Consider the following 20,768-nt stretch of genomic DNA (forward strand, 5'->3'; position numbering starts at 1 on the left):
AACGAAGGGCAATCCTTACAAGGAATTTTGTAAATGATGTTATTTGTTACGGGACCATTCTTAATTAGCATATCTTTAATGGTATTGTTATAAGAGAACACTACATTAACATTAAACGATTTAAATATTGATTTTATGGTTTCAAATCCACGAAAATAAGGTAAGCTAAGTACATTTTTAGGCCTTTCTTTTTCATTAATAGCAACATTATAAAACTTTTTGTGAGCTTTTTGATAACATAAATCAATTAAATGAGGTGGGTAGCAGAGATCATTTCCTATCTTTTTTTATGTATTCTATTTCTTGGTCCAGATATTGTGGACTCGTGATACGCAAAGCGAGTAGGAACATAGAAGAAAAAATTGAAATTTTAAATTAAGATGGTGGCTGGCCCAGAATAAAAATGTACATATGTTAAATTATTTGTGGGTTTTCTATAAATACGGAATTTCCATTGGAAAGATTCTCTATGTATTAATACATCTAGGAAAGGGATGACATTGTTATTTTCAATTTCAACAGTGAATTTTATGGATGGCACTAAATTATTCAATTTAGACAGTAAATCATTTACGTCGATACCACCAGGTAAGACTACTAAGATATCATCGACATATCGGTACCATTTTAAGGGGATAAGTGTGATATTTGGGAGGTATTGTCTCTCAAAAAATTCCATATATAAGTTTGAAAGGAGAGGTGATAAAGGGTTACCCATGGCCACACCAAATATTTGTTGGTAATATTCTCCATTATAAATAAATCTGCAATCACAAATACATAACTTAATTAAGGAAATTATGTGACTAACGGACATAGGCAATTCATGCAGTACAAGTTCATTACTTAAATATTCTAGCACAGAGTCAATAGGGACTTTTGTAAACAAAGAACATACATCAAAACTGACAAAAATATCGCTAGGGTTTAGTACAATGTTATTTAAATAACATTGTGGTATATATATATATATATATATATTATATATATATATATATATATATATTATATATATATATATATATATATATATATATATATATATATATATATATATATATATAATATATATATATGGTATATAATATGGGTATATATATATATATATATATATATATGTATATATCCTCCTATATATATATATATATATATATATATATATATATATATTAATATATATATATGTATATATATATATGTGTGTATATATATATATATATACTATATATATATATATGTATATATATATATATAGTATATATATATATATATATGTATATATATGTATATATATATATAATATATATATATATATATATATGTATATATATGTATAGATATATATATATATATATATTATATATATATATATATATATATATATATATGTATATATATATATGTATATATATGTGTGTGTATATATATATATAATATATATATATATATATATGTTATATATATATATATGTATAATATATATATGTATATATATGTTGTATATATATATATATATATATATTATATATATATATATATATATATATATATATATATAAGGGCTGGAAACTTCACTGGCGCCACTTTTCTTAAGTCTGTGAATTGCCCTTTGCTCACCATCCACAAGTCCACTTGAGCTGTAATTATGTACTAATGACTAAATGAATACAGTATTGTAGCTTACATGTATATGCCAACATTTAATCATCGTTCGTTTGTATTGATTAGAGATTAGCATAAGATTGTGATGGATTTAAAGCTCAAATGACTGTGGTCCAACTATAGTTTGCTGTCTATTCATATGCCACAATAATGGTTTGTCGTTGCAATGACTGACTTACCCTTGGGATGATGGGATCTCTAGACCTTGGGTTTACGGCTTGCTTGTTTTGTCTGTATTGTCTGTATTTCCGGTCCAAATCCCCTCAAAGCTTCTGTGTTCACCTGCGATACACTCAAGGCCACTATAATAACTATCTTGGAGAAAAAGGTCTTCCATTTTTTCTTGAAAGATTTTATGTTGTCAGTCATGATTTCAAGTGAAAACTCACTGTACAGGCTTGGAGCTGCAAATTTAAAGGCTCTAGAACCAACATTCGAAGTGGAGATAATGAGAATATATGATTTACTAGTCGATATAATAAATATAAAGCAATCTGGAGATACCGAGATTGTATGGTAGAAAGAAGCAATGCAGAAATACTGAGAGTGTATGGTTTAGAAGGTAAAATCCGAAATGTATGACTGCGGGTAATACTTTGTATTAAGGATTAGAAATATCCTTACAAGTTTCCATGCTTCTTTATGTATGAAACTTTATTCACATTAAGCTTAATCTACGTAGCATCAAGACTTCATGCAAGAAAAATTATTCGATGATATAGTATAAGACTATAAGTTTTGTAATTGCAAGGTACAAAATAAAACTAGTCTCAAATATTCCAATCCATTACAAATTCTGAGGCTGCAGCTTTATTAAAATTTGTGAAGCTGTTAATCTATTAAGTGAACGCCCACAGGATAAGACTCCACCGGCAAAATCAGTGACGAAATTTTTGTTTACAACGGGAAGAGCTACAGTTGCCAACTAGTACATTCATCGGTAAGGTTCGTTCATGGACCAACGGTACCTGTCACATTCACTCATGAATGCACTAGAAAAGTGAACACTGGGAGTCTTGGTGCTCTGTGTAGTTACGTTAGTGCGCTGTGGTCTTAAAATAAGCAGTCCCTGACGAAAAATGCAGTTACTGAAAGCAATATGCATCATAACTGCAGTAGTGATAGGTGTGATCGCCATCCTTCTGCAGAAATATCCTTCCGAAGAAATAACCGCATTCCTTTCCTCGCCGTCGGTTTCTGCAGTTCAGAAAGTTATTCATGGGGTGGTTGGGCTTTTCCTCGGTACGGATGTTAAGAAATCCTCCGAGGGAGCCAAAGAGAAGTCGGAAAGACCAAGGCCTAAGGAAAGGCTATTTACAGCAGAAGAGCTGAAACAGTACGATGGACAACCTGGTAGTAAAGGGCTTTACTTAGCCATTTTAGGCCTTGTATACAACGTTAAAAAGGGCAAAAAACACTATGGACCTGGTGGAGGATATGAATTTTTTGCAGGTAGGCCTTAAGGGTTGTTTGTGTTTGGCTAACCTAGCTAGGTAGTTTAGCCTACTTTACTGTTAAAAACCCAAGCCTGTAAAATGCTACATTCATATTATAGCTTAGCCTTGAATTCCTAATTAGATAAAGTCATAGCCATATGAAAATTTGTTTTTGCAATCTATTTTCTAAAAATAGGTTACACAAGTAGGCTAGAGGATACCCTACAACAACCTAACCTAAGGTGAAGCATCTCATGTGACCAGGGGTCTGTGCTTCCATGAAGATTTAGCTATTAGAAGTTAACCAATTTCCATTTAAATCATTTCATCTTGCAGTACATTTTCAATCTTTATTTTTTTCGTTATGAATATAACTAGTGCATGTATGGTGTATTTTTCATATTGTTTTTTCTCTCCACTGTATGATCTTATGCCTTACTTTAATGTTTTGTCACCAATTCAGCCAATGAAAACACATACCTACCTATATTTCTTATTTTAAGTTTGTGCATATTTTCAGATTCTCCTATGTTTCACTTACCAAGACTTCCAAGTACAGCTTTTGTTGGTGGAGGATGGAATGTTTAATGGGAAGTAGCTTTAAGAGTTCTTCAAATCTTATCTGGGAATCTGTTCTTTGAAATGCTTTTTATTTATGAGGTGTTATTAATCTTCTCTGGACATGACAAACCTCTAATTGAAAAATACTTTGCAAACTCAAAGAAGTATTCTGGATCTGCAAATTTTGGCACTGACATTATATGAAAGCAGGCAGGTAGGTGATGATAACAAGTGTGTCTGTTGTAGACAGTTGGTTAGAGAAGGTTAAATCACTACAATACCTATCACATAGGATGTGGCACCCTAGGTCAGGTTAGGTTGCATACTTTGATTGGCTATTGTTGCAATTTTTGGGAAAAGTGAACTTTTCAAAACATGAAGATTAAGATGACATACCACTTAAATTTTTTATCTTAAAGCAGAAGACTAATAGCCTGAAGGGTCTTGGGGTCGAAGTATCCTTTAGCCTAAAGTATCACAGTGATAGTCTAAAATGATCACCACCTAATAAGTTAGTGGCTTAATTAGCTATCAATATAAATGATATTTGTAGTTTATGAAAATTTAGCATTAGCAAAATGGTTAGGAATAGTTGTAGAGTAGAACAGATAACTTACGTATACAGTACTACTAATGTCCCTCTTTGGACTGTTTACCCTTAAACATTGTATATATATATATATATACAATTCCTTAAACATTGTATAATCTGTTGTATAATTTGCTCCCTTTCTTTGAAATATGTACTCATTATATGGTGATCTTAAAGTCTTGAGTGAAACAAAACTTTCTTTGAAACTACACAGTCATAAATCCTAATGTTAAGTTTTTTTTTATTTAAATACTGCATATCCTTTGCAATATTTTAATAAAGCCTTTTATATTTTATTCTAGGTAGAGATGCCAGCAGGGCTTTTGTAAGCGGTGATTTTACTGAGGAAGGCTTGACTGATGATATTACTGGTCTATCTGGTACTGATTACATCGGATTAGATGAATGGGTTAAGTTCTATCAGAGTGACTATAAATATGTTGGTAAGTATTTGTATACTGTATTAGGTTGTCACAAAATATTGCCAGTAAGTTTATTTTACCATGTAAGTACTCTACTAGAGATATGTTTATGCAGTCAAAATTTTTACCTATAAGCCAACTTATAGCTGAAAAGACTTATTTTTTCCCACCATTATCCCTACACTAAGGGGTCAGTTGCCTGATCCGCCTTTCCTTACAACATCTGGCATGGTTTATTATTTAGCAAAGGGGGTTTTTACGGCCGCATTCCCTTGCTGTCATCAACCACAGTTATTGGCAGTGGGCCTTGCCTTTGACTAAGAAATCCACCTGCAAGGCAGCAGTTTCCACAGTTATTGGTGTTGGGCCTAGCCTTTTGCTAAAAAAGTAAGACTGCAAGGCAGCAGCTGTCCTTTTAGTCGCCTTTTATGACAAGCAGGACCTACGGTGGTAGTATTCTTACACCTCTACCACAGGGTGGTTATAGCTAAAAAGACTGGAGATGTTCATATAATGATCAAACCTTATTTCAATTATGCATACTGAATGCTACAAAGTGGTCATTTTAGAGATAAAGGGAGGACCTTCTTCACTGTATCATTATATATATTTATTATGCTAGTTATTAACTGTGCAGTGCTCAAAGTTTGTCTTTCATCCATAAATATTCTTCTGCTGAATAGTTTGAGTATCTTTTTCTACTATAATTCATCAACAGATGAAAACCAGTGGAGCATAGCACACACCCCAGTTAATACTATTTGGCCAGGGTTACACTGTAATGCTCTGAGAATTGTTTTGTGACTGAGCCATGGTATATGTTAACTACCATATTTTGTTATTTCTTTGCTGTTTAGCTAGACTCATTTTATTTTTATTTTTGTTGGCTGTGTCAGAAGTGTAGGCCAGTTGCCTAACTTTATTCAAGAGTGTTCACTCAATTCTTTATATGTTCATTTATGATGGGATGTAACTTTTTTATTTTTCAGTGTCTAAAGTTATTTTCCTTAGGAAAGTACTTCATGTCACAGGTTAATCTCCATGACTCAAATGAACTGGAACCAAGGAGCAACAACTTGGAAAGTCCTATGCTATTTGACTCAGTGTCACTTAGTGGTTGGTCAAGTCTAAAAGAGTTGATAATACACATGAAGGCCTCAGAATCTTTATCTCATCAGAAGCAACCTCCAACAGAAACTAGAGCAGAAACTTAATTCATCAAGGAGGTCCTAGTTTATTCGCTGGTAGATTTACTAATGAAGGCATGGCCAACAAGGGCTTCTTAATATACTATCTGTCATTCTCTTAACAAATGGCAATCCCATGATAAATTTCACAGATTACTCCTTGAGGTTTAGTTGAGGCTTAGTTTTGGTTTAGGATTTTTCGTCTCTCCTTGAAGCATAAGGTAGCAGTGTACATACTGAATTATTCTTGGTGCATTGAAGAAAGTTTTCAATGTCAGATTCACTAAGAAATCTTTATTCACTGTACAATAATTCAGACCAGTGAAAAATTTTGAGAAGGTATCTAGTAGGATTTAATATAAATTAAAACCAGCCCAAGAAGAGCCGTTGTTAGGCTCAGAGGTCTGGCTAAACAAATCCTTTATAATAATAATAAAATAATAATGTAAATTAAAAGTTTTATACACTGCCGTATTAAGAAAGCCTGAAAGTGTCTAAGTACGCCATTATAACTTTTATTGGGGAGTAGGCCAATACATTGAGTGTTATATTCATTGGTTTGTTTGAACTGTGAAATAATTTTATTAGCTACAGAGCTAATGCCAAAATATGGAGGTTCTTGGAATGGCAATTTATTCAGTCCTAGGATTTTCCCTTTAGTTTATGATGGCTTGTGTGGTTCTTAAATAAAATTTTTCTTGTCTTGGGTGAAGGAATACAGAAACAATTTATATTCTATATGGGTTACTGCAATATATACCATAGCTGTACACTTTCTTTGCAGGAAAACTGATAGGACGTTACTATGACCAGGATGGGGAACCAACAGCTTATAAAACACAAGCTCTCAATTGGATTACTGAGGCATATCATGAAAAAGAGGCTGACAACAAAGAGAAAAAGATTTTCCCTCCATGTAATTCTGAATGGTCTGCAGAATCGGGTTCACGAGTTTGGTGCACTCCACGCAGGTACACTAAAGTACTTTTTGGTAAAATGCTGTAAAAGATTTTAACTATTAAAGTACAGGCAGTCCCCGGCTTACGACGCTCCGAGGTTACAACGATTTTCAATTATATTTATCAGACATTGTTTCCAGGTTTACAACACGTGTTCCAGGGTTACAACACCTACAATGCTGCTTTGACAATGACAAAAGAAATATGACTCCAAAAATGCAAAATAATCAATATTTGAAGGTTTTTTTGATGGAAAATGCAATAAGAATGCAGTTTACATAGTTTTGAATGCACCCAAAGCATTAAAAGTAAGGTTTTCTTAGGATTTTTGACGATGTTTCGGCTTACAACGATTTTCGGCCTACAACACGTCTCAAGAACGGAACCCCCGTCATAACCCAGGGACTGCCTGTACTACTAGTAAGTCTTCATGAGGATTAATTTTACATACAGAAAATGCATGAGAAAAGAAGATAGTACTTTATTATTGAGACAAATATATATGATAGAAATGATGATCACTTCTGAATAGTTTTTTATTTTTCATATTTGATGTATGGCTTTTTCTGTTGTATGTCTTTATCCCTGAAAGATGATTTGTCATTTCACAATAAGTCAGTTTCTCCAAATAGTATAAGACTACTGTTTTTTATTTTCAGAGTCAAACACATCTTCCTTGCTTCCCTAATATTCATCGCATCATTAACTTAATTTTCCATTATGCATAAGTAATACATTTATATTAATAAGGAAAAATTCTAAAAAATTTATATTTATTTGAATCCCTTATGAAAATTTAATTAAATTTTTAAATCTTCCTCCTAAGAACTGACCTAGTTTCTTTTTAAAAAAAATACTTGGTGCTAAATATCATTATGAATTTGGCCACAGTGGTCTTGTGTATCATATCTCTTTAGTAATTGTAATGATAAAGGGTTAGTGAGCCTTTGTTTTTACTCTAGTACTTTCTTTGTCAAGTCTGATTCATAGCCTTAGTATTGTACATTTTATTTAATTTTTTTTTGTACTTGAAAGTATCATTTACTCACTTCATGTCCCCATAGCAGGGTACTGCTAGTTAGCCATATGAGACACCATAGTGGTAGTTTCTGCATCAGTTACAAGAACAACATATTTAAATAACATCTCTGAGTGACTAGGAATGTGATTCAGTGGTTTCTTTAAACTATTTTATAATAATGATAATTATAATATTTGTTACATATAGCAAAGCTCTTTATTCATATTCTTAATGTGCAGTATAACTCCTAAACACCCAAGCTGTATTACTAAAACAGTTACCTTAGAGAAGTGTATTTTAACCATTTGCTTTACAAAAGAATTGAGTGGCACCTCAAAATCAGTTGATAGCCCCTGACCACTGTACTGTACCACTCAAGACAAGTGTGATCTATACAGGTATACACTTTCCTCATTTTCCTGACATATTTTTTCTTTCTTATTTAAGTTTTAAAGCCAATTACAGTTTCTTGTGAATTTCATGGAAAAACTGGATGCTGAAAACGTCTGGGAGATGGTGGACAAAAGACTAGAGGAGAGAGTGCTTTGATATCTGATAATTATTACAGAGTGCAAGAAACAATGGTAGAATGAAGACATAAAGAGAACAATTAATGATAAGCTCTGGTTGAGGAGAAAGAGGAAAGAAAGGGCCAGAAGCAAATAATAAATGGAAAGAGGAATATATATGGAAGAAATTGAATTAAAACTGACACTGTGTAGCAAAGAAATACAATATAATGGTTTCACTTATATAACTTACCCGGTGGTTACATATAGCTGTCGTCTCCTGACATCACGGCAGAATTTGAAATTCGCGGTAGCGCCTAATGGTTTGACAGGTGAATCCCTCTACTCCCGCCGCCCTCTACCGGGTACCAAGGGAACCATTCCAACAATAAATCAGAAGTTTCCTGCCGTCGGAACCGGTAACACGGTTCCTCTGCTGGTTGGAATTTGGATTTGATCATCTTGGTTTTCTCCTTTTGGTGATGTACCTTGAGTTTACTGATCTTTTTGCTAGCGCTATAGTTTTTTTGGTTTTGATATTGTTGTCCATTTTAGGAATTATTTTGAATTCTTCACGATGTCTGACACCGGCTCTATTCAGTATAGGGTGTGTAGTAGTGGGTGTAAGACTAGACTTCTTAAAGCTTCACTTGATCCTCATTCTACTTGTGTTAGTTGTAGGGGACGTGAATGTTCTTTTGAGAATACGTGTGAAGAATGTAAGTCTCTAACATCTCAGGAGTGGAAGGCACTGGGAAAGTATATGAGAAAGTTAGAAAAAGATAGAATCAGAAAGGCTTCACAGAGATCTTCTTCTAAGTCAGTGAGTAGCCAGGATATTCCTCTGAATTCTGTTAATCCTGTTCCTATTAACCCCGTAGTGGTTGCTCCTGCCCTCGAATCTGTATCTCCCGATCCGATCCCAGTTGTCAGTATTACGAGCCGATATGGACTCGAAATTTGTCTCTTTCCTCACCACTATGCAGAAAATGGGTGAGACAGTGCAAGAAGTGGTAGTTAAGTGTGATAAATTACTTAGTGCAAGTGTAGTGGAGGAGGTGGTTGTTCGGCCCATTCGTTCTCCTAGGTCTAGGCCCCTGTCAAACTCCCCAGATCCTGGGAGGAGGCATGCCGAAAACCGAAGGGAGGCGAGCGGGATCTGCTTCCGAGCAGCTGCCCCCTCAAGCAATCCTGTAGCCGTATCCCAGGATGCTGTCGCTCACCATTGGAAAGGTGTTGCGAGGAAGTGTTTTTCGTCAAGCGACTCTAGTTCAGATGTTTCCTCTAATAGAGGTTGGCGTAATAAGACTTCTAGACCGATGAAAAGGTCTCGCGATGTTTCGCCTGCTGCAGTTCCCAAGAAGTGGACGGCTGCCGAACCTTCTTGTAGTTTTTGGAGGAGCCTGAAGCTTTTTCCTCGGCGGTTTCGATTTATCGCCCTTCTCTCATAGAAGTGGAGAAGCCGAACACGCACACTCCTTCGGAGCCTTCTCCAGAGCCTCCTCAAGCGATAACTCCTGCGGCTCCAGACGTGTTTGTGGATCATCCTTCTACTCCTCCCGCGCCCTCTACGTCGGTGGATCTTCAACCTTCGGTGTTTGAACAGATGAATGCCAAGTTAGGCAGTATCTTGGAGCTTTTTGGCAAGTCTCTTTCGTCCCCGAATGCGTTCCCGACCGCTTTACATCTTCCGCAGACTACTGTGCAGTCCTCTTCGCAGGCTCCTTTTCAGTCACCTCTTCAGGCTCAGACTCTCTATGTGACTCCTCTTCAGACGCCTGGTCAGACTCCTTTCCTGACTCCGTCTATGGCGCCACGTCAGGGGCTCTCGCTCGAGCGCCACCTCAGCCGCCAGTTCAGCCGCCAGCTCAGCCACCAGCTCAGCCGCCAATGCAGTCACCAGCTCAGCCGCCCGGATTCGTCTCAGTACAGGCTCAGACGTCTTCTCCTGCTTTCTCACACCCTCCTCGGACGCATCAGGGTGTGACTTCACCGAACAGGATTCCTCTTCCGATGGAATGTTCGCCAGTTTCGTCAAAGGAAGCTTCGGATTTGGAGGAAGAAGGAGAAGTACTTACAGAAAAAGACAAGCATTTGTCAGGGTATAAACTCCTTTTACGATCCTTCGTTGACAACTTTGGAGATTCTTTTGCGCCTTCCGTTCCAGTTTCTCCTAGTTCGCAGTGGAAAAAGGACAGTAAGCCTGACTCCTCCTCCTCGTTCACGCGTCTCGTCCTCTGGATTTCGGCTAAGGAAGCTATCAAGAAAGTTAACACTTGGCTTTTGGAGAAGAGGGAACGGGAAAAATGTTTTTTGTCTTCCCCCTTCGAGACTTTCGTCAAGGAGCCGTGTCTGGTATGACACTGGAGAAGTTTTTTCCCTGGGTGTGACTGCCTCCGCTCAGGGAGACGGTTTCTAGTCCTCGTGGACTCTTCCCGCAGAGCAGCCCTTAATACTGCTAAATGATTTTCTTTTCAGCAAATGAACTGGAGCATCTTTGCAAGAGTGTTTTCCGTGTTTTTGAAGTTGTTAGCTTCCTGGATTGGGCCATTGCTTCGCTGGCCAGGAAAGTCAAGTCATTTGGACTTTCGGAGGAGCAGCTGAAGGATTTTGCCTCGGTACTGGATTGTATCGATAAAGGCATCTGTGATGGAGCTTTGGAGCTCGCTGCCATTTTCGCCTCTGGAGTGTTGAAGAAGAGACAGCTTTGGTGCTCCTTCTTGTCGAAAGGGGTCTCATCGAACCAGAAGTCTGCCTTGCTCTTCTCTCCTTTGGACAAGAAACACCTTTTTCCGCAACAGATTGTGAGCGAGATCGCTCAATCTTTAACACAGAAAGCGACCCAGGATCTCTTATCACAGTCAGTGAAGAAGCCCAGGAAGATAGCTCCGGTTCTTTCTGCTTCTCGGAGTGCTCCCTCCACGGAAGCTCCTAAACCATTTCGAGGGAGAGCTCCCGTTCGATCTTTCTCCAGGTTTCGTGGGAGAGGTAGAGCCTCTTCTAAAACCACTCCCTCTTCCATCAAGAAGTAGGCCCGTAGTCCTCCACACAGCAGTAGGAGCCAGATTACACCTTTTCTGGCAGACCTGGTTTCATCTCGGAGCGGATCCTTGGACGGTCCAGGTCCTGAAGGAAGAATACACCATTCCGTTCATCAAGCTCTCACAGAATTTCCTGTGAATTTGTCAGCTTACTCGGAGAACTCCGAAAATTTGCCGCCCTCCATCAAGAAGTTCTCGCCTTACTGGCAAAGAGGGCCAATAGAGTTTAGTGGGACTCTCCGCAGGAACCAGGATTTTACAATCGCCTTTTCCTGGTAAAGAAGGCCACGGGGGATTGGAGACCGGTGTTGGACGTCAGTGCCCTGAACGTCTTTGTCCTGAAGACGAAGTTTTCTATGGAAACGACCCAATCGGTATTAGCAGCGCTTCATCCTGGAGATTGGATGGTTTCCATCGACCTTCGGGACGCCTATTTTCATATTCCGATTCATTCGGAATCGAGAAGATTCCTGAGATTCGTGTTCCAGGGCCGCATTTATCAGTTCAGGGCCCTCTGCTTCGGCCTGTCGACAGCTCCACAAGTGTTCACCAGAGTTCTGTTGTCAGTAGCAAAGTGGCTTCATCTGGACGGGATACGAATCTCCATGTATCTAGACGATTGGTTTCTCAGAGCAAGGTCCAGACAGAAGTGTGTGGAAGACCTACAAAAGACTTTAAGGCTGACGGAAAGCCTAGGTTTGTTAGTAAACAAGGAAAAGTCATGTCTCACTCCTTCTCAGGAGATAGTTTATTTAGGAGTGAGACTGAATTCAGTTCTTTTTCAGGCTTTTCCATCTCTCCAAAGGATCGACTCTTGCCTGAACAAGATAGACGAATTTCTCGTCAGACAAACTTGCTCGGCGAATCAGTGGATGAGCCTTTTAGGAACCTTGGCCTCAATAGAGTAATTTGTAAGTCTGGACAGGCTCAACATAAGACCACTTCAATTTTACTTGAAGCAGAAGTGGCAAAGGAAGAAGTTCCCAGACTCCTTCGTGTTCCCCATCTCGGAAGGAATCAAACAGGACCTCCTTTGGTGGAAATCAGAAGGAAGGCTAGAGGAAGGCTTGTCTCTAAGCCAGTTGAGCCCCAACCTTACGCTTTTGTCAGACGCATCGGACAAAGGGTGGGGAGCTACTCTGGGGAGAAAGGAAGTGTCGGGACTTTGGCAGATTCATCAGAGAAGCTGGTACATAAATCTAAAAGAGTTGAATGCGATTCATTTGGCTCTAATGCACTTCAAGACAGAGGTAAGAGGGAAAGTAGTGCTGGTTCAAGCAGACAACACCACGGCTCTCTCTTACATAAAAAAACAGGGGGGGACACACTCGTTCTCTCTGTGCGAGGCGCGAGAGACTACTCATTTGGCGAAAGAGAACAGGTTGTCTTGAGCACAAGATTTATTCAAGGCTCGAAGAATGTAAAGGCGGACATTCTCAGCAGGAGAGGACAAGTCCTCTCCACAGAGTGGACGTTACATCCTCAAATATGCAAGAAGCTTTGGGGGATTTGGGGATGTCCTCAGTTGGATCTCTTCGCCACAAACAAGACAGCTCGTCTACCACTGTATTGCTCCCCAGTTCCAGACGAGGAGGCGTTTACAGTGGATGCCATGCTTCTGGACTGGTCAAATCTGGATCTGTATGCCTTTTCGCCTTTCAAAATGCTAAGATTAGTTCTGGCAAAGTTCAGAGGTCATCAGAATGTCAGGATGACTCTGATAGCCCCCTTTTGGCCGGCCAGGGAATGGTTTCCGGATCTACTACTGCTGTTGACGGACTTTCTGAGAGAGTTACCGTTAAGGAAGGATCTACTCAGACAGCCCCACTTTCTGAGGTTACATCACAACTTGTCCGCTCTTCGACTAGTCGCCTTCAGACTGTCGAGCATCTCCTCAGAAAGAGAGGATTTTCAAAGAGAGCTTCAACGGGCTATTGCTAGACCCAGAAGAGAATCCTCTGATCGAGTGTACCAAGCTAAGTGGGTCCAATTCAGAGCTTGGTGCAAAGAAGAAGGAATTTCGTCTTCTAAGACCTCTATAGCTCAGTTAGCTAACTTCCTTCTTTTTCTTCGTGAGAATAAGAAGCTTTCTACCCAGACGATTAGGGGTTATAGAGCTATGTTGTCTTCTGTGTTCAGACATCGAGGATTAGACATTTCTAATAATCAAGACCTCTCAGACCTGATTCGTTCATTTGATACGACCAAGACAAAGGAGTCAAGAACAGTAGCTTGGAACCTGGATGTAGTTCTTAAATGGCTGATGTCAGATAGATTCGAACCGATCTCCTCTAGTTCTTTTAGAGATCTGACTAGGAAAGACACTTTTTCTTGTGCTTTAGCATCAGCTGAAAATCAGTGAGCTGCATGCTATTGATAAGAGAGTTGGATTCGCTAAGGGCAATGCCATTTGCTCATCAATGCTGGGTTTTTTGGCTAAGAATGAAAATCCCTCACGTCCTTGGCCTCGTTCTTTCTCTATAAAGAACATTTCGGAGTTAGTGGGGCCTAATGAGCCTGAATGTCTTCTCTGTCCAGTGAGAGCACTTAGACATTATATACAAAGAACCAAAGGTATAAGAGGTAAGAGTGATAACCTGTGGTGTTCAGTGAAAGATCTTCTTGTCCTCTTTCTAAAAATGCGCTCTCCTTCTTTTTAAGGAATTTGATTTCTGAGGCACACGGACAATGTCAGGACTCAGATATCAAAGTGTTTAAAGTCAAAGCTCATGAATTAGAGCAGTGTCTACGTCTATGGCCTTTAGACGTAATCTGTCTTTGAAAGACATTATTAAATCTACATATTGGAGAAGCAATTCTGTCTTCGCATCTCATTATCTGACAGATTTGCAAACCACATATGAAAATTGCAGTACATTGGGGCCATTCATTGTGACTGACACGGTATTGGGTGAGGGAGAGAAGGATGTATCCCATCCTCACTAACTTTTCTCCTTGATTATGTTTTTTGTATTTTTAAGGTTGTCTGAAGATACAGGGAGTTTTTTGAGTATCTTTCAGTCTTTTAATGTCTTGGTGTATTTCTTAAACGGTTGTGGTGATCCCTCGTTTTTCATTGTATTTTGTGGTGATTTGTACTGCGCCCTGAGCAGGGGCATTATAAAGTCTTGTCCGTTACGGTCACCGGGGCCACGTCCCTTCAAACCCCTCAACGGCAAGTACTTATTATTGTGTCCGACACACGGATCCATATATCCTGTCGGTACAATAAAGGCCAGCAGACTACAGAGGCAGTAACCACTGAGTCAGCGGTCTTTAAAGGTAAGGAACCTATATCTTCGGATAATTCCAACAGTTGTTATTTTAGCTGCCATTGTCCCACCACCTAAATGTGTCAATCAGCTATATGTAACCACCGGGTAAGTTATATAAGTGAAAATGACATTTTTATAATAATATAAAGTTTCACTTATACTTACCCGGTGGTTACATAACGAAGCCCGCCCTCCTCCCCTCATATGGACAGGTAGGCATGAAACTTCTGATTTATTGTTGGAATGGTTCCCGGTACCCGGTAGAGGGCGGGAGTAGAGGGATCACCTGTCAAACCATTAGCGCTACCGCGAATTTCAAATTCTGCCGTGACGTCAGGAGACGACAGCTATATGTAACCACCGGGTAAGTATAAGTGAAACTTTATATTATTATAAAAATGTAATTTTTCAACTGAAAAAATGTAAAAGGACAAAGTGTATTAAAGATAGCACTACATTAAGTTAAAAGGACAAAGTATTTATAATATGGAAGCAATATTATACTTTGAGAATACACCAAATGAAGAGAAAGAATATGAACTGTAGGATATTGGTATGACAGAGGCAAATGGAGAACAGGATATCTGGACATGTTAGTAAGGCCTTTAAGAAGCTGGAAAATGGTAAGAGGAATGGCATATTACAGCATTTGTTTACCACCAGTTAGAGAACCGGTCACAAAACAGCTGATGAGAATTTATGAAAATTTAGTAGAGAAGGGACAAGAAGAGTGAGCAAATTGTTACAAAAGTAACATACATAAGGGGAAGGTAATTATATATTCTTATGAATCTTATGAACAGTAAGACTGATGGAGGAAAGTACAGAAATATCTAGAAGGTGCTAGAAGACATGAATATTACCTCATTTAAGTTCAAACTGAATTCATCCCAGTGACTTTGACCATAGAGTTGATCTTGATGAGGTAATAGCTACAAGATGAGCACAGTGCAAACAAAAATGTAATGAGGACGCATTTACACAGGTACTGTAAAGATATATTATGAAACATTTTAGAGTGAAGATAGAAATAGGTAAATGTTAGGAACTCAAGATAAATGTTGCTGATCTTCCAGTATCAACACCAAGCTCTCTGCTGTTTAACACAGTGATCGAGGAAGCTATAAAGTGCAGGGAACTGCTGCATTTAAATGACTAGGTTGGTAGTTAGTAATTACTAGAAATGCTTGGTGCTGAAATCTCAACTGAGAGCATCCATTCCACATTATATCATTTATGGAAAGCGAAGATTGATATAATGGGGTGTAGAATGACAGATGGTGTTGTAAGGACAATATCTTATAGCCACAAGATTCTGTAGTGAAGAAAGGAAATTATAACTGTATAAACCTTGCTAAAGGACTGTTTTAGTACCTGATGTACAGTGTCATTGAAATATGAGGTAGATTACAGAAACAGTAAATAGCAAGATAATCTGTAGTAGTATCTGTTCATAAGACAGTTGAGTATTAAATGGTTAGTCAATCATTATGTTTAACATCATTTACCTATCCAAGTTTTAACAAATTGAAAAAATTAGACTTGCCCCACAAGTCATTTGTACAACTTTCTTTCAGGATATTAACATACCAAATGAAAATTTAGAACTTTAAGGAAGCAAAAGTTGTCGGTTATTTTGTATAGTATTCCCAACCTTGCAAATGATATAAGTGTGTCCACTGTCAGTGGGTGAATAGCTTATTTTTTGTTTTAGAAATTAATTATAATTCTCCACCCTTTTTGGGACTCATCTGGTGGCGTCTGAATTGGCTGTTGATTGTAACAAAGTATTCTGGGTAACTTATGATTTTTTGAAATATTACAAATGAGCTGCATTGCAATGTTGAAATTGTGTGTACGTACATCAGAGACGATATTATAACAATGTCTATGCTTCCATATAAAAAGTAATGGACTTTTTAACTAAGCAAGCCACCAGAGAAAATGTATGTGAAATGTTTTATTCATTTACAGATCAAATTATATTGTGTTGGTTATATAAAATATAAGCTTATATTGCAAAGTTTATATGAAATATAAGCTTATATTGCAAACATTTGATGTTTAATTTGAAGAAATGAGAAAACTTAAATTTTTTCTGAAGCTGTTGTAATTTTCTCTCAACAGTGGAGGTGTTGACCGTGACTGGGCTGGGGTTCCTCGAAAGTTATATACCCCGGGTCAAGGCAAGGCCAGGTGTGCTTGTGTCAAGAATTTTGGCCCCCCTTCCCACGACCCTGAAAGGCAAGCTCATGATGATACAGGAGACCTAGCTAACCCAAATTTGGAAGAGTATGAGGGATGCCAGCCTGAAGAGACATCATGTTATCTTACTGACAAATAAATGCCACGTAACAAAACAGGTAATGTTAGAAAGAGTTTGCTCAATTTCTTAAGTGACTATTTTGCAATCATTTCTATAAAAAGTATTTTCCATAGTTCTTCATTAATTATACTTAAAAGTTTGTATTATATTTGGAAAATAGATTTTGTAGATTAACAGGGACATGTAATATTGTATCTGCTAAATTCATATTTACTTAGTTTTTAAACTAAATAATCATGTAATTCAGCCTGTATCATATTGCATTAGTACTATATTTTCCCATTAAAAAATCATGTAATTCAGCCTGTATCATATTGCATTAGTACTGTATTTTCCCAGATACAGTAAAATGTATTCAGGATCCTAACAATATTCTGAGTTTTCAAGATTACCATAATCCAAATTTTACCTGCCTCACTAAGTACTATTTAACTCTTTAAATTTCATGTGTGACTAATATAAACACAAGAGGAAAACAAGAACAAGGAAAGTACTTAAACTTCCATTTAAAACTGAGTAAACATTAATTGGCAACTTAGCCCAGCAAGGTGATGGATGAGATCTCCCTTTCTGCCAGTACTTTATGGTTTCATTCTTATTTGCAGTGGATATTTGTCTTGAGTTCATGTCTATCATTTTTTTAGCACCTCATTTATATCTAACCATCTTCCTGTCTGTTATAATGAGGAATTATTTTTCAATGTCAATAAAACACAGCAGTCTCTTTGATATTTGTTATTATAAATGATTGTTCTTTTAATATAAAAAAACACATGGCATTGTATAGTACCATTTGTTTTTGATAATTCTGCAAGCATTTAAAAGTATTAACATACTTTTCATTCATAATATGATATATATGGTGCTGTTAGCCAAGGTTTTAGTACATAATCACACAGCAAAACAAGTCTGTGTCTGTATATGAGGCCCCTTACTCTACATTACAATGAAATAGCTGCATTGGCATTTTTGTGACACAGCTATGGGTGTTGGCTTCACCGTTTTGTTAGTTTTCATCACAAGAATTATATATACCCTTTGAGAACAAAGATGGTAGGTACATGATAATGATGTAATATTACAAACTGTATTAGGATGTGCAAATAATTTATCACAATCCTCAGGACAGTTTGTAATTATTTACCGAGGGAGTAAAGAAGGGAAGTTGTCTGCAAGTTCACTGACCACTGTTTTTAAATGTTCCAGCTTACCTTGTGTACATATTTGGCAAGTGTTACAAATTTGAGTATACCTTGTGTTGCATCTTGATTTCATGACAGACCAGATGATAGTTTGTTTTTAGAGCTTTATGCACAGGTTTTGATTTTATTATTAATGCTTAACTTAAACTGGTTATCTGGCTGTCACTAAGACTTGTTCTGGGTGAAAAAAAATCCTCTATAAATAACTTCAACTACTTAGATTACTTGTTTGGTTCTATTGCCTACAGTTTTTTATTTCCATGTTAGTATGGTACATATTAGTAAGCTGCAGGAGACTGTTTTCATTTGTTGAATTTTATAATGTGCACTTAATTACTGTTGTTTAAATAACTGCAGTATCATCCTTTTTTATTTACAATATCTAACAATTATAGTGTCCATTGCTTTCCAGCAGTTTGATGTTTTTCATTTGTTTACCAGGATCAGTGGATGTGTTTACTCGGTCTCATTATTTTCACATCGGAAACATCAAAATCTTTCCCCAAGACAGTATCATTTTATGGCCTGAATATTTGGCTCTGGACTTAAGCTTTCCCAGTTCTTACAGATCCAAAGGCAGTTTATCATTTCCAACTTTTTGTTATTTCGTTAAGAGGTGACATCCAGAAGAATGTCAGGGCCAACATGGTAGAACTTAAGGCAAGCCAATTTTCCTTCCTTGTCCTCGTCAATGGGCCATAGGAAGACATTGATGTCAACAGTTGAGGCACTTGTAGCCTGAAATATGAGTAATGATGTGGAGTATCTTGACTCTTGAGTAAAATAAATTAATATGGCATAAAGTTACCATACCCAGATGTGGATCTTGTCTCATTCTGGGGGGCTGAAATGGACTATTGGGAATGCACAGTGCCAGGGAATGTATCAAAATATATTAAGACCACTAAGACAGAAGCTTAGAGTATAGGGATGTATCAACATTCTGCAGTAGAGAGCCAAGTAAATCATGTACCATAAATTTGGAAATGATGGAGGATCAGATATACATTCAGAAGTTTATTGACAAATTATAAGAATAGCTTACTACAAGAGAGAGTATCCCATTGGCAGGATGATGACTCACCTATTGCTTTGCTAGTTTAAGTAACTTTTGAACACAGCGTTTGTCTGCCCATTAAAAAAAATAAATTTTGTGAAGAGATATGTATTAACTGAGTATGCAAATTACTTAAACTTTATATTTTCTTTTTCAGGTACTCTGTTTTGAAACAGAATTTACATTAAAGGATCTGCAGTTATATTTAAAAGATCTGTCCAGTTGACTATACATTTAAAGTATTTATGTATTATATAATATTATTAGCAATAAGTTGAACTGTTAAAATAAGAATGAAAGTGCAGGTGCACTTTAGTATTTGCTGTGAATAGAGGTGATATTTTTTCATTCCTTGATTATGAATGTATCTAAGACATTCATACTACTGTACTGTTATGTTTTATAAAGTCTTAATTTCCCCATATTTTTATTTGCCCTAACAATCACACTTCTAATTAAAAGGAAAACTGTTCTTTGATCAACATTTAAATGCTGTAAATATACAAAGTTTAGTAGTTCTCTTAAAAATAGAAAGATATAAAGTTGAAGTTACATTATGATCCTAACGCAGTCATTTATCACAATTTGTGATTTTATTAGTAATTTTTGTGTTACAATGTGTAGTCCAGAGAGCAATTACTTGAGTGTAAAAGTCAGTCTAAGACAACTGTTATGTGCCTGCAGGACAATTTAATATTTTTAATGATGGAATGATGACAGAATCCATGAAATGACTGATGAGCCTAATTTTCTGGATATAAAAGGGTGAGTACTGAATGCTGAGGGATTGACGTTTGCAGATACACTATCAGTGCAGAAATTGGTGGATAAACTTGAAAAAGTAAGCATATAAAGTTGAAAGCAAAAGTTTGCAAAAGTAAGGTTGTGAGGGTTTTATTGTTATTATGTAATGCAAGCTCTTATTGAATGAGCTAAAAAGCCATGAATCTACATAGTTATATACTCAGAAACAGATTACCTTTGAAAAAGAAAATAGGAGGAAAAATATTTCTGCTATTATCACACATTTCATGCATAAAATTTTTATCACACAACAAAATTGAATATAAACAGTAATAAACTATACATATGCACAAATGAATAAAAATTACTGGTATCAGATAACAAACAATTGGTGGCGAATTTTACTTCCCAGAACTGGAACTATTTATGGTACAGACAAAAGTGGTTACAAATCGACATACAGCCTAAGTGAAGTACCAGAGATACCCAACAGCCACAGAAAAGCAAGCAAATATTACATCCAGTTATCATGCCAATAAACACTGTTGTCAGTTTTCCTTATATAAGGTGTTCAATGTAAAATTAGTCTGCAGACTTTTTTTACTTGAATTCCCATGGTGTCTAGGCTAACATAAGCTCCTTTTCTTTGTGATTTCTCAGGCCTTCCAACAGGTCTTTATGCAATCCATTACTTCAAGTATTGAAAGAAATGGTTACACCATCATGTAGCAACAATAAGTATTTGACAGGTATCCGAGCGTGATAGTAACATGA

General features: G+C 37.0%; 2 protein-coding genes across 2 annotated transcripts in view; both read left to right on the forward strand.

Annotated features, from left to right (window-relative positions):
• Window positions 1-3,637, forward strand: part of LOC135206138 (ankyrin repeat and SOCS box protein 13-like) — a 46,262-nt gene extending 42,625 nt beyond the window's left edge. Inside the window, exon 8 of the transcript XR_010312685.1 lies at window positions 3,619-3,637. The gene's annotated coding sequence lies outside the window, so the exon portion shown is untranslated. The remainder of the gene's footprint in view (window positions 1-3,618) is intronic.
• LOC135206137 (neuferricin-like) lies at window positions 1,754-19,669 on the forward strand. Its single transcript, XM_064237392.1, has 5 exons — window positions 1,754-3,114; window positions 4,554-4,694; window positions 6,645-6,831; window positions 16,793-17,028; window positions 19,408-19,669. Exons 1-4 carry the CDS (start codon window positions 2,742-2,744, stop codon window positions 17,007-17,009), a joined length of 918 nt encoding a protein of 305 aa, XP_064093462.1. The 5' UTR covers window positions 1,754-2,741; the 3' UTR covers window positions 17,010-17,028; window positions 19,408-19,669.
• The last annotated feature ends 1,099 nt before the right edge of the window (window positions 19,670-20,768 follow it).

Source organism: Macrobrachium nipponense, chromosome 29, assembly GCF_015104395.2.
Source record: "Macrobrachium nipponense isolate FS-2020 chromosome 29, ASM1510439v2, whole genome shotgun sequence".
NCBI classification, from domain to species: domain Eukaryota; kingdom Metazoa; phylum Arthropoda; class Malacostraca; order Decapoda; family Palaemonidae; genus Macrobrachium; species Macrobrachium nipponense.

Bases quoted from the DNA above. Each gene is read 5' to 3' on its own strand.
- LOC135206137 (XM_064237392.1), top strand. From the start codon at position 2,742: ATGCAGTTACTGAAAGCAATATGCATCATAACTGCAGTAGTGATAGGT. The intron at 3,115-4,553 runs GTAGGCCTTAAG...ATTTTATTCTAG, and splicing joins AGGATATGAATTTTTTGCAG to GTAGAGATGCCAGCAGGGCT. The intron at 6,832-16,792 runs GTACACTAAAGT...TTCTCTCAACAG, and splicing joins GTTTGGTGCACTCCACGCAG to TGGAGGTGTTGACCGTGACT.